The sequence below is a fragment of the Opisthocomus hoazin genome, chromosome 1 (assembly GCF_030867145.1).
Source record: "Opisthocomus hoazin isolate bOpiHoa1 chromosome 1, bOpiHoa1.hap1, whole genome shotgun sequence".
NCBI lineage: Eukaryota > Metazoa > Chordata > Aves > Opisthocomiformes > Opisthocomidae > Opisthocomus > Opisthocomus hoazin.
Genome location: NC_134414.1, coordinates 37,250,073 through 37,263,606, shown reverse-complemented (window position 1 = coordinate 37,263,606; position 13,534 = coordinate 37,250,073). Strand labels below are relative to the sequence as shown.

The following is a 13,534-nucleotide window of genomic DNA, read 5'->3' as shown; positions in this document are numbered from 1 at the left end:
CATGACCATCAAAGGCCACAGAGCACAGTAGGCTCATGTTAACCCTATTGACACTGAATCTCTTTAGCAAGTAGCGTGTGAGAAAAAGTGAAAAATGTCTCACATCCTGGAAAATAAAATTTTGCAATTCAAAATAGCTGATTTACATGTCTTACCCAGTCTCTGTGGATCCAACTTAATTGGCCCTGGCCTGTGCTTTTCCTTCCATCGCTCCAGGTCATCTAGCTCTTTCTTAGCAACTGAACAGGTACAAAAAGAAACAAATACGTGGAAGTTAGAGGCACTACTAAAAAACAGGCAGTATCAGTAACTGCATGTAACCCTGAAGACCCATCCAGGAACAGACAAACTTGTTCTCTAGGGGTGCAGACAACCCCCAGGAGGTTACGCAGTCACTGCAATGATAGCTCAAAAGACAAACGCTTTGCCTAACTCGAGACTGTATGGTGAGCAAGCCCCAGGACTCAACCCCAAAAGCAAAAGAAAAATCAGCTGACGGACTGCTAACAGACTGCTTTTTAACCCCTAGGAACCTATAGGTAAATGTCACAGTATTTACTCTTGCAGGTAAAGCAGAAGTTGTTACAATTAAGATGTTATTGCTGCATGGAAGGAAATGCTTGCGGTGTAACACTCCTCAGCTGGGAAATGAAGAATAAGTAATTTTCCCTCCCAACCACATGGTCCCTAAGTAAAAACAGGAGGAGTGTGTGATTCAGCTTCAGATTAAGAGACCTCAGCACAGGTGCCCACATGTGAGATGGGTGGCAAGCTCCCAGTGTAGTCAGTAGAAGCCTAGTCAATACAGCCAGGGTAGCCAGCCATATGCTCTAGGATGGCTGGTTGATTAAACTGCCCTCTCGAATAAACTGGCAGAGGAAAAAACCCAATTCCTTTCAGTAGCTAGGCGCACAAAGCCTCTGGAAAGAAGAGCCGTGTTTCAGAATCACAGAATCACAGAATGTTCGGGGTTGGAAGGGACCTCTGTGGGTCATCTAGTCCAACCCCCCTGCCGAAGCAGGGTCACCTACAGCAGGCTGCACAGGACCTTGTCCAGGCGGGTCTTGAATATCTCCAGAGAAGGAGACTCCACAACCTCCCTGGGCAGCCTGTTCCAGTGCTCTGTTCAGAGTAGTACTTCAGTTGCTCTAAGAGTTAAGTCACTCATACAAAAACCAGTAAGAGCAATATCTTCTAATGGCAGGCTACAGCTATCAGACGCTAACACCAGCTCTCCTCTAACAAGATACAGCCCGTTCCTGGGCAAGTCCCTAAAGAGGCCCAAGACATACACCAGCTTGTTATTCTATCTTTAAAACAAGCACTTGGTTAGAGATTGGATTCAATGAGGCCCTATTTCTGCCAGTATCCAAGGCAGAAGTACTCGGCATGCTTCAGACCTTGCATGGCACAAAGTGAAAGCAGATCTCTGTTAGAGCAGCAGCATCCCTACTGTTCGCATCGGTCAGCTCTATGATGGTCTGCTTTTATTGTTCCTTGCAGAAGATTACGATTTGGTTCAGGAGAAGTCCATTCTCTTTCTCGCAACCAAAGGTAACCCAACCCTACACCAGTCTGCTGGTGAAGCATTTCAGCCAAACTCACAATGAGAAGAAATGTTTTTATTGCACTGTTTCCTTGAGGGCTCATAACATGAGGAATGCTGACCGACACTCCTTCAGCTTTCACATCTTGCACAAATAGCCAGGAGTGCAGGACTGCAGTGCTTGGTCGCCCCTGCATACAGAATTTATTTCATGGCTCTTTTGTTGTAACTTTTGGCAATGAAAGCTTTTTAACACATACCTAATATTTCTGGTAGAGGATCAAGGTGTTCCTGTTTAGCTACTTTCACCACCAAGACTTGAAGCCAATCAAAAGTTATTATATTTTCCATCTAAAATGATCTTTCACATCTTCACTAAAAGATCCACCTACAGTCCTTAAATGGAGATTCAAGAACCAACAGTGGTTCTAGCTGCTTTAGTCTCCAAAAAAAAATTCAAAAATGTTTCTTACTTAGACTTTTCTTTTTCCTCCCCCTAACCCAGACAGTGTTCAAAGTTGGGTTCTCCAACCTGAATCCAACCCTGTAAAAGTGGGATAGAACTAATTCCAGCTGAGTCTTGTAGAAGACAGCCAGAATAACTCCAGCCCTGCAATTACCAAAAACCTTTTCCTGAACAAGACTTATTCTGCATGAGGATCAGCCAGTTAAGAAGTTATTAAGAAAAGCCTACACAATAATGGAGAATGCTCACAGCACTGACTTCACTGTCACAGCTGCACACATAAAAGCACTGTAAAAATGAGGATGAAAGTTGCAAGGGCGATGACGTGCACAAAGCCCTAACTTATTCAAGTAGAAATAATGTATTACCATATTAGACAACTTGACTTACTTTGCTGCAACTGGTTTCTTCTGGTTTCATCTGGAGTTATCAAGACATATGGTCCGACACTAAAATGAAAGAGAACACTCTCTTACTTTTCCTGTCTACAGAAAAACAGGACTGGAAGAGGTTTCCTCATCAGCAAGGTCAGTCTTCTGCTTCTTTAGCAAACAACTTCATATCAAAAGCAGTATTTATTTTGATTCAGCTCTTCAGGAATTTTTGGTAATTAGAAATACTTGTTATATTCTGAATTGGCTACAAATACCAAGGATAACATTTTCAGACACTTGTAGCATAATCTTCAGTTTTCTTATTTAAGCCTCACTCTAAATTGTTGACCTCTAATCTCAGCCGTTTCAAACCAAATCACTTCCTCAAATCAAATAGTTCCATGTGGTAGACGACTACTTTCACAGCTTGCTTAAGCACAAAGGAAGATCATTGTCTACTGAGAAGAGCACTGGGGCTGGCAGTCCCACCCCGCACCTCGAGGGCACCACACACCTCATAGATAGGCAGTCTGCCCAAAAGTTGTCCAAGGAGCGTGTGAAATCGTACTGTTTGTGATGGACCCAGGTGACTTGCTCTCGGCCCAAGCCTCGGTTTCCTTCTCAGCCTTGCATTTGTCAGGCACCGGGAATTCCTTGGGCATATTTATCTTTCTGTGATGCCTAAGGTCCGACTCACTGGATCAGGACAAAGGCCCTGGTTTTCTAGACTTAATTCAAAATGCAGTTGCTGTCTCAAGGAGCTATCAATCTAACGTGACAGCAAAGAAGCAGGACAGGGTTCAGAGTGTATTAGAGACTCAAGGTGATCGAAAGTGATGAAAACATGTCAGTTCCACTTGGAGAAAATAATGAGCTTTATCTACCCAACGTATTGTGTGGGTACGAGTTCACATTGCTCCCGCTGAGTAGAAGTGAAGCCACTGGGGTGCAGGTTTCCCAGAAATGCACTAAGCAGCAGTTGGCTCCACGTATCAGAGCAAGCTCACATCTCTCTGCAGCATTCGGCAGGGTTTTATCTGTGCGCGTGGGCACAAACATTTCATCTGACTTCATCGCGGAGAAGGCCCAGGGAGAAGAGTAGAAAACAAAGAATAATGAGGGGTGAAGGCTGAGCTTCTTAAAAGAAGAAAGGGCCACAGGTGGTGGCTAGAGGACAAGCTAGGCAGCAGAGAGAGCACAGTTGGCTGTGAAAAAGTAATGAGAGAATGAGGCCTGAGACTAAGGCTAAAATCATGCAAAGAGATCAAAGTGCAAAAAGCTGACTGCTGCCTTATCATTGTAATTCAAGGTTTGAGAATGAAAGTATTTATATCCAATTACCTCTTTTTCTTTGAAGACTTATTCTAGGAGGATGTGGATTAATTTATGAGATTAAACTAGTAAAGACAGAGCTGCGAGCTTTAATGGTGCCATTTAATATGATCCTTTCCCTTCCCGACAGCTTACTCGGGTACCCGTGAGATTGTTCTTCACCTCTCCACCGAATCCCAGACCCTCAAAGGCAGGAGCTAAGAAAGCAGCAACTACCCTCTGGCATTCACAGCACAGCTGCAACAGTTACTTAAAAGAAATGTTGACAACCCACCTGGCTTATGGCACAACATTCCCCATCACTGATGGTTTTTCAGATTTTTCTTTATTTGACCGAGTAGTAGCATTTACAATTAATCCCTAACTGCCTTTGACAAGCTGCTGTACAGTTTATCAGTTTCAAGATTTTTTTTTGGAGTAGATTTTCTTGGGTGTTTCATATATTAAGATCATATTTCTCTAGAGTTCATACACAAAAATTCCTAAGCACCTTTTACACTCTCCTCCCTTTATCAATGAAAAAAATGGCTGGAATTATGAGTTGCAAGACTATGTATTTTTCCCCCAAAAAAACAGCAGTGCATCGCTGACATCCCACTGCTTCACAGCACTAGAGGGCAGAATAGTTTTTGTATCATCAGATGCACTTTGATGGCTTCAGTTTTCATTTGGTCATGACTTTTTAAATTGGGAATCTAATTTAAAAGCAAGCAGGGACCTCTGCGTGTCTGCACATGTACGAGAAATCACGATATCAAATCCAGCCCTTACGCCGTGAATAATTTCCTTTATCTGCTTCTGTTTTTTGGCTTTGAGTCCAGGAGGCCAACTGGTGGCCACTCTTCCGACATCTGACCGGGAGCTCAGAAGGATGGCACATGAAATATAGTAAAGATTAACCAGTTTACGCAAGGGGTAGAGGTGACACTACACTTACCGTCAGGGAAAACCCTGCTCTGTTTTCCAAATGGCAGCGTAAGAGCCTTTGTTGTTAAGAGTGCTTGCTGAAAGGCCAGTCTGGCTTCCATGTTATTGAAATAACGGCAAAGTTAAAATAAAATGAGGATTTTGAGTCTCCAGTGGGGGAGGGGAAAGGGAGAACAGGATATCAACTTTTGGTTGTCTTTTAGAGTCATAGAACTGTTTGGGTTGGAAGGGATCTTTAAACGCCATCTAGTCCAACCCCCGCCCCCCCAATAAGCAGGGACATCTTCAAGTAGATCACGTTGGTCAGAGCCCCGTCCAACCCGGCCTTGAATGTTTCCAGGGAGGGGGCGTCTACCACCTCTCCGGGCAACTTGTTCCAGTGTTTCACCACCCTCATCGTAAAAAATTTCTTTCCTATATCTATTTTAAATCTGTCCTCTTTTACTTTAAAACCATTACCACTTGTCCTATCACAACAGGCCCTACTAAAAAGTTTGTCCCCATCTTTCCTACAAGCTCCCTTTAAGTACTGAAAGGCCGCAATAAGATCTCGAAGCACTTTTACTCCACACTTATACTACATGCTTTGTTTTAGTCTAAGTTAAGAAAAAAAAAAAAAGCATTAGTGGATTTACCTAATTTTATAGTGTTCACCTTGGTCTCTGGAAAGATGGATGTGTAAGAGTATAGCTTTGGGTACTGGGATCACGGGTAAGGAAAAGTGAGCCCACGGTAAACTTCTTGTGGGGTGGGTGAATGTCAGGGTATGAAGCGGTCCTTGCTTTTCAAGCCCACAGCAAGAGAGGAGCCAGATGAGCTGCTGCCTGAGAGACTCCATCTGTCCTACCAGCTCTAATGCTAAAATTAAACCCTCCACCTAGCACCCCTCATTTTCTTGTGATTTTTTCTGAAGGAAAGAAAGTTAATGCAAAACCCACGACCAGCTTTCACCTCGTGTTTTAGCCAGTTTGCAAGCTATTGCATGTCATGTCTTTGTTCAGACAAAACCTCTGATCCAGTAAACTTTATAAAACACACTAGAGGCTGCCAATTCAATATTTCAGTCAGCTTCTAGGCTGCCACAGTAGCCATAAGTCTGGACCAAATTATCCTGCTTACCTGGGTAGCAATTAACGAAATGTGAAGATGTGAAACTATCAGTGATGTACAGACTTTTTGTACTTTATACAAATATACGAAGTGCTTCAAAATTCACAACCAGAAAAGATGATACAGAATTTAACTTTTCAGGTTCCCTAATAATGATTCTTATTGTTATATTACTTAAGCCTATCTTTGAGGTAGGGTTGTTTTATAAATAAAAATACAGAAGTCACTGGAAGGGTGGAGGGAGAACTTCTTGCCCAGGTTACAGCTCCTCAAAACAGAGAAACAAATCAACTTCTGCCTTTATAGATCACATTAATCTTGATGAGACTTTTTTTGGTTTATTTTCTCCACAGAAAATGGGAATGTATTGACTGTTTACACAGACTGAACAGATATTAATGTGAGTAAGAAAGTTACAACCCACTAAGAGAATGTATCTGTATTAAAATAAAAACCGAAAGCAACCTCCTGTGATTTTTCAAACAGATAAGACATTGAATACCACAGTAGTGGGAAAATAAATACCCATATAACAATACATATAAATAGATAGATATAGAAACATTTCAGTCAGGAGAAACAAGAAATACAGTCACAGAAAATCTGCAAAGATAGTTTACAGTTTGAATGATCAGCAACACAGAGAACATCGTGTCTGCAATCTTAAATTCTTAAGCCCATGTTTAACTGTGATTCTAACTAGCACTGCTGAAGGACACATTTCCAGTGCTTCCAGGGTACAGACCACAGAAACCTTTGTTCTATTTTCTTTTTGGTTTGTATAAAATAGTTTATTTCTAAAATTGAATAAACACATGAGAATTGCCATTTACCAATGATGTTTTTTGCAGAGCTGTGCCCTTCAGTTTTTCCTCAAGCCTGCTCCAGCCATCTACCACTGGGGAGGCTTCCAAATGAAGTGTGAAATAGTTTAAAGAGTTACAAAAGTAATGGCTGTTATGAAGTATTTCTAGTTCCACTGTGTCTTATACTGTGGATGCATTGGTACATGAATGCTACGAAGCTGAAAGCTAAATATTTCGCTCTGCTGGGCAATGTGCTCTGTGTAAGAGGCAGAAACCAAAGAGAGTGTAGTTGAAGAGCAAAACAAATGAATAAACTTTGGAAAAAGACCTGGGCAGGTTCAGTCTGCAGGAAGGACTCAAGAGAAGATACAGGTGAAATACTGCATTAAATAATAAGTTAAGACTAAATGTAAAAGAGAGAAGGGTCCAAACTGCCAAAGACAATGGTTGAATCTCCTTCAAAGATGCGCTAAGCTGAACTCTGCATTCAGCTATCAGGAATTGTTTTAAGGGCAGTCAAGTTCACGCCACCACAAAGCACTGTTTTCACCAAGGCTCCCGTGCCTGACCAAGCAGCCATATGCCGCTAAGCACCACAGAAGCTGCCAAATCAGGGGGCCACAAGACGCCAAACCCCAGCGAGCAGACAACAACTTTCCTGTAGGTAACCCTGTCTCGCAATGCATACACAGCCAGATGTTAACGATAACCTACAGCCACAGCCCTAGACTTCAGTCGAGCAACATGCTCTGTGCCCTGGTGGTGCCATAAGTGGATCTCTGGGAGGGTGTACAAACCTTGCGTGAAGGCTTGGGGCTCTGGCTTTCCAACTTGATCAGCAACAGAGTCTTACCAGTTTGCAGCTCAGAGACAAAAGTGAATTACTGGGGCTTAACATTATACACTGTCTGATTCATCCTAGCTGCGTGTGTGCTCTTAACACGAGAGGCAGAAAATAAACTGCATTAGCAGAAAATGTTTATCATCAAAAGTCTATGTTCATGGATTTTGTCCTGTGTTTGCCACAGGCTAGGAGTGCACTTAATTACCACAGTTCAGCTGATGTCTGGGAGCTTATTAAGCCAGGGTAACTCGTTGCTGTATCTGGTCCCTCTGGTTAGCTAAAGCTTTCATTAAAACAGCCAACATTTTTGCCAAGGTGAGGCCTCAGGAAAAAGAAAAAAAAACAGATTTAAATCCTGCAGAAGTGAACTTGCACAGGAAAAGAGTGAGAAGGAAAACAGCAGCAGAGAGAGGCTCAGGAGAAGGCATGAGTCAGAAACAAGCAGGAAAGCAACAGACCTGTGGTTCCACTGTTGGCACCCAAATCTCAATTCTCCAGTACCCACAAGCTTGTGGAGAAATTGCTGAAGTTAAAATTTGGTCCAAAGAGTAAAACTGAAACTCGGAACTGAATTTCCCAGAGTTAAGATGAGGCTCAGATTCAGCAGCTTGGTTTGGGCTCAGCATGCGATAGCACAGCGGAGAGAACAGCAGGTGCTTCAGCCAACATTTTGGATGATCTCAACCACCTTCTAAAGCTCCAAGGAAATTGTCACAGTGATGGATCAAAGCAGGGAGCCAAGGGATAGCTCTCAACCCAAACTCAGCTTGCAACACAGCTTTCTTCCTTCCTTGAAAACGCTAACATGCCATTAGTCGGCATACGCTCGTGGGTAGACTACACCACCGTGAGAGAATTCACTGTGGCACTGTGGTAGACTAACACTGGACCCGAAGAAGTCTATGAAGTCAGTGCCATCCCCAGGTCTCAATGCAGCTCAGTCACCTCCTGTGCGCAGCACAGTGCCAGGGATGTGGCCAGCGTGCCAGAGCCAGCTGGAGCCCCAGTAATCACCAGCCGTGAGGAGCGCAGAGCATCCGTAAGCGGGCAGGCCAGGTGCTGGGCTTGCCAACACCAGCGCTGAGCCAAGCTGCCTCCTGCAGAGGTGACCGTGTGCTGGCAGTCACGCTTGCCAGTATGCCTGGAGAGCTGAGCAGGTCAGACACTGCATCACACGAAGATTAAGACCTAAGCTAGTGGCACGTTCATCACTGCTTCCCTCTCTTTCTTTTCAACAATCTATTTCCTCATTCTCTACCTCTGCGGCACAGTATTTGTTGTTCTTTTATTGCCCCTGCCCAAACACAGTATCCTCCCATATGTTCCTTATTCATCCTCTCACCACAGCTCTTCATCAAGCTATGAACCAAGGGAACATGTCAGGGCTTGTGCAAACCATGCTCTTCCAAGAAAGCCTTCTAATACAGGGGTTAAAAGGACTTCCTTCCCCTCAGACGCACATTATGAAGAACACAGCAAAGCTCATCATCCAGAGCAACAGAAATCTTACTGCATAGTTATCGTCTCACATGGACTCAGCCACCAAACACTTTGCTGGAGATAACACTGGCTACTGACCACATCGAAGCCAGGCATATCTGAATCGCCCCACTGGGCTGTAAAGGTTTGTCCCTCAGCCTGAAAGATAAAGAGTTGGGAGATTCCTCCCATGCAGCAAATGCAGAGCTCAACTCTAAACAGATTGTCCATAATTCAAATTACCTTTCTAGCACTCCCCACCAGTGGCAGGGCAGTGGGCAAAACAAGCATCTCCAGTTTCACAAACTAATTCAGTGTTTTTAAAGAGAAATTCCAGACCGTGAAAGAAAATAAATTTTCAGTAGAACTGCTAAGTATACTCTATAAGCAAAAGACTAAGAGGTCTTACAACTCTATAGATTTTTTTTTTTTTTAATTCAGAATGAAGACTGGAAAAGGATGGAAAGAAAACCCTGATGGATTTGGCTCCTACAGTCAAAGAATACAATTTCGTGAGTCAAGCATTCTAGTAACTCTGCTCTTCTTTCACACAAAATGATGAGGGACTGTTACCAGCTGTGTGACAGTGTATCTTCAGATTTTATTATTTTGAATTTGATTTTTTTAAATGGATTTTATAAGAACCAATGTTATTGTTGCCAGCCTTAAAGGTGCCAAGGACAGACTGCTGAATGGGGGCAGAATTTTCTTTTTCAAGCACTAGCTAGAGTTCAGCCTCTATTTTCCCCGCCTTCCTCCATCTTTTCTTCTGTACAGACTTTTGTTTCGGAATAGATATGAACAGGCGCAATTTGGGAATTCACTTCCTACAAGTTAATTTCATGGCACTTAGCAGAAAAAGTGAAGTAACTTAAATGCAAGGTTATTATTGTTAGCAAGCACTTGTTGTCCTGGTGATTTTTTCTCCATAGCCTGAAACTACTTCCCAGCCTGAAAGTGGAGGGGGATAAGCAAAGTTTCATTCCAATTTTGCATTTGAACATGTATTTTTCTTAACTTAATTAGGACCTTTTTATTATCACTTCTCAGCCTCGACATATCGTATAAGGACTTATCCAAAGCATGAGAAAAATTACCCTCTAATATCAGTTGCCCACCTTGTACTTTTTCAAAGGATTGAGCTTGAATATTGACTAGTGGATGAGGCTACAATATGCCACATCCCACACACATTTCATGTGCCCAGTCTATATGAAAGGTCATCTGATCCCACCCTAAGATGCTGCTAAGGTGTCTTCCCACTCTCAATTGCTCTGAAGCACAGCCCAGGACTGAGAGTTTTTGTGGAGGCAACTCACACATATACACAGAGACTTCAAGAGACTCTGACTCCTGCTGTGCTGGCAGCAAAACCGTATCTTGGCTGTTTCCAGAAAATAGCAAGCAGCACACAAGTTGGAACAGAGCCACTCCTTGGCACACAGGTATCCTGCTTGGGCCCCTCATGTTCCCTCTGCTACACATATTCCTGAAAGCCTTCTAGGTTAATGTTAGTCTCTGCACTTTTTCTTCTACTGACACCCTATAACTTCAGCTCTCCAACTGCTCTGTTCAGCCCCTGGTTATCCCAGAGCCTGAAAACCTGGACTGTTCTGAGGGTGTCTAAGCATTTTGGTTTTAAAGCTCATGTTCAAAAGGATTGATGGCTAAAAGGCTGAGTCAGCTTTATCACTGCTAAAATAATATTCTAATCTGAGAACTTTCTTGAAATGTAACTTGAGATAGCAGCACAAATATATACCAATGAAAGTAGCAATTAATTTGTGTATTAAGAATAAAGATCTCCACTTCTCTGCTTCAGCATTTCATATACCTTCTGTGACTTTAACCTCGGTTAGTTAAGGAAATCACAGTTCTAAGTGGTTTCATCTCCTTCAGACTGACTGCTAGCATCCTCCTTCTCGAGGAAAGGGAGCAAACCCCAGTCTTGTTCATCTCTTTTTATGAGTATTTGTTTCCCACTCATATCACCTGGTTTCTGTTTGAACCTGCCTTTCCCTTATCCCTCTGTCTCACTAACTACATACTAATGCAGACTTTAATTTGTACACTCCAGACTTACGAATGAAATATTTGTTACACCTTCATGAAGACACAGAGAATCTTCCATATCACATAGCAAAAAAAATGAAGCGCACAGTCCTTGCAGTAGATGCACAACAGCTTTCTCTCTGCAAGCATCATATAAAGATGAAAACAAGGAACAGGCCTTTAAATTACTCTTCCCAGAAAGCTTACCTAGTTTTACGGGGGATCTTGCCATCTGGCCAGAGTCTGCGTGGATATATTTGCTCCAGCCTTAAACTCTGTGGGGAGCTCAGGTTAACCAACTGTTTAAGTATTTACCTAACATATAGCAGGGAGGTTGCATCCCAGACAAAATTTGAGCAAAGACAGTTATACTAATGCAAAAACTCCCACTACTCCCCAGCCAACCCCCAAAAAGGGGGGGGGGCAAAAAAATTAACATAACACAAATATGTATGCTCACTAGGGCTGCTCTCACAGTACTGTGGATATATGCCAGCATGAGGGCAGGCAAGACAGAGGGTCTTTCATGTTTGGAAGTGGCAGAAAATAAACATAGACTCTAACTCAGGAATGGTTGTTTGCTCTCCTGCAAGTCGGTCACTAAAGCGCTGACGGATTTCAAAGCTACCCAGCTCTTAATAGTCCCTGTATCATTACTACCTAGTAGGCAAGTATTCATGGGTTACAATGGAAAGCTGCTGATTGCTGTTTGTGACCAGCAGCCTGCCACCTCTTTCACAGCGTGGCTCCCCCTTCTTTATCCAGAAAGAAGGGAAAGGAAACTGAAACAGCTTTCAGTTCCTGTCAGCTGCACTTTGAAAGACGGGGAGAAAAGGCAAGCTAAGCAAACTTGGCATATAATAATAACAGCATTACATGCACTGTTCCTAACAGCTCAAAAAAAGCACATTTGGAGAAAAAGACTGTAAACAATTCGCTTCGGTCAGCTAAGCCTATATGTATTAAGCACATGTGCATAAAATACATGTGCAGTGCTGTCACTTTCCATCCTGTATTATATCTGCAAGTTAGAGTTTATACCAGCTATCTAAGGATAGTCACTGCAAAATCAGAGATGGACTGAGCATAGATCTCAATAAAGCCTAAAATAAAATTGAGGGCTGAAGCTTTGGCTTTACTTTTGTCAGCATGAAGTTGTTGGAAGCTGCTCTGTGTCCTGGACTGCATTCAGATCAGTGCTGGAACACAGCCCCTGTCTATCTCTTAAGCCAAAGGAAGTATTTTTAGACTTTCCAGGATGAAATATTAGGAGACAGAAGACAGGGAGCTAGAAGCACGCTCTAAATTTCACTTTGAAAAAAGATGCCAAGAAACTGACACTATGTATGGCGGTACCAAACGTACAGAACCAGTCGCTATAGCTTGAGGGGTATGCCACGCCATCACGAAGCCTGCCAGCACAACTCAGGTCCCATGGAGGAAGCGTATTCATAGGGAGGCTTCAGGCTGACCGTAAGTGGCTCCAAGGGCACAAGGACAAGCTCCATGTGTGCCCAGTCCCATTCACAGGCTCGCTATAAAGTATTTCTGCCTTCAAAGGTGCACACCTCGAGTAAGGTGGGAGAACCGGCACCCGCTGCATGCAACACCACCTCAGCCAGGCTCCTTGCTACTTACTGCTGTTCTACTTGTTGTTGGCAGGCTGCTGCTTGGCCGCTTTGCTCGTCTTCGGGTGCTGTCAGCTTCTGAGGGTTTTCAGCCTTCTCTCTTTTATTGTTGCCATCCCAGCGGTAACCGTGAGAGGAAAACGGGGTATTGGAGGCAGGAGCCATCCTGTACCTGCTGCCTTCCTTCCTTCCTCCAACCCCAGACATTGCTTCAGGAGTACCTCGCCTTGTCAGAAACGAGTATTGCAGCTAAGGCTAGGGAAAGGCTCATAACTTTCAGTTTTACAAATTGGTTTCATTTCCCTGTAAGACCCACCCCTGGCTGGACTCTGAGCTGTAAGACATGCAAATCCACGCTCAGGTTTCTGAGTCGTCCTCCAGCTGAAGCTCAGTTTGCTCATCTCAACCACAGCACCCAGGCAGACTGGAGTCACGGAGTGACAGCACATCTGATCTTTACTAATAAAACAGTCAACAACACTGTGCAGCCCTGGAACAGACTGCTTCAGCATAAGCACGGTGAGGCCCGTCTGAAAGTCAAATTTCTGACAATTTTTTACCCCAACACTTAAAATTTGCCTATGAGAGAGGGGAATAACTCTAGGGGGTTTCTATTTTGCAAGAGTGTAAGCAGAAAGATGAAAGTGAAAGTAAAAACCAACCCTCAGATAAATAATAAGGCCATGTTCCTGCACAACTCCAATTCAGCCTTTCAATCCTCTTCAATCAGAAATTTTTTTTACTTTAACTTTCCTAATTCTACCTGATGAATAGAGGACAAATACATGATCCTCTTAAGTGAAAATGCAAATCCCTTCAGTGAACACATCTGACCACACGTACCACATCCATTAGATGAGATACTGTGGCATCTGCAGGGCTAGGGAAAACTAGCAACCTTCTTAATATCAATTAATAAAGATGTTTGGCAGCTCTTAACCCAATAAAAAAAGAACTAGCAATGCTACTC

General features: G+C 43.2%; 1 protein-coding gene across 5 annotated transcripts in view; it reads right to left on the bottom strand.

Moving 5' to 3' along the window:
* The window catches only part of EPSTI1 (epithelial stromal interaction 1), a 121,357-nt gene extending 108,430 nt beyond the window's left edge, over window positions 1–12,927 (bottom strand). For all 5 annotated transcript variants that reach the window (XM_075422350.1, XM_075422341.1, XM_075422334.1 and 2 more), the window contains exons 1-3: window positions 12,575–12,927; window positions 2,403–2,461; window positions 156–239 (exon numbers count right to left, since the gene is read on the bottom strand). In XM_075422350.1, the coding sequence (XP_075278465.1) occupies window positions 156–239; window positions 2,403–2,461; window positions 12,575–12,771 (340 nt within the window). In that variant the 5' untranslated portion in view covers window positions 12,772–12,927. The remainder of the gene's footprint in view (window positions 1–155; window positions 240–2,402; window positions 2,462–12,574) is intronic.
* Window positions 12,928–13,534: the final 607 nt, after the last annotated feature.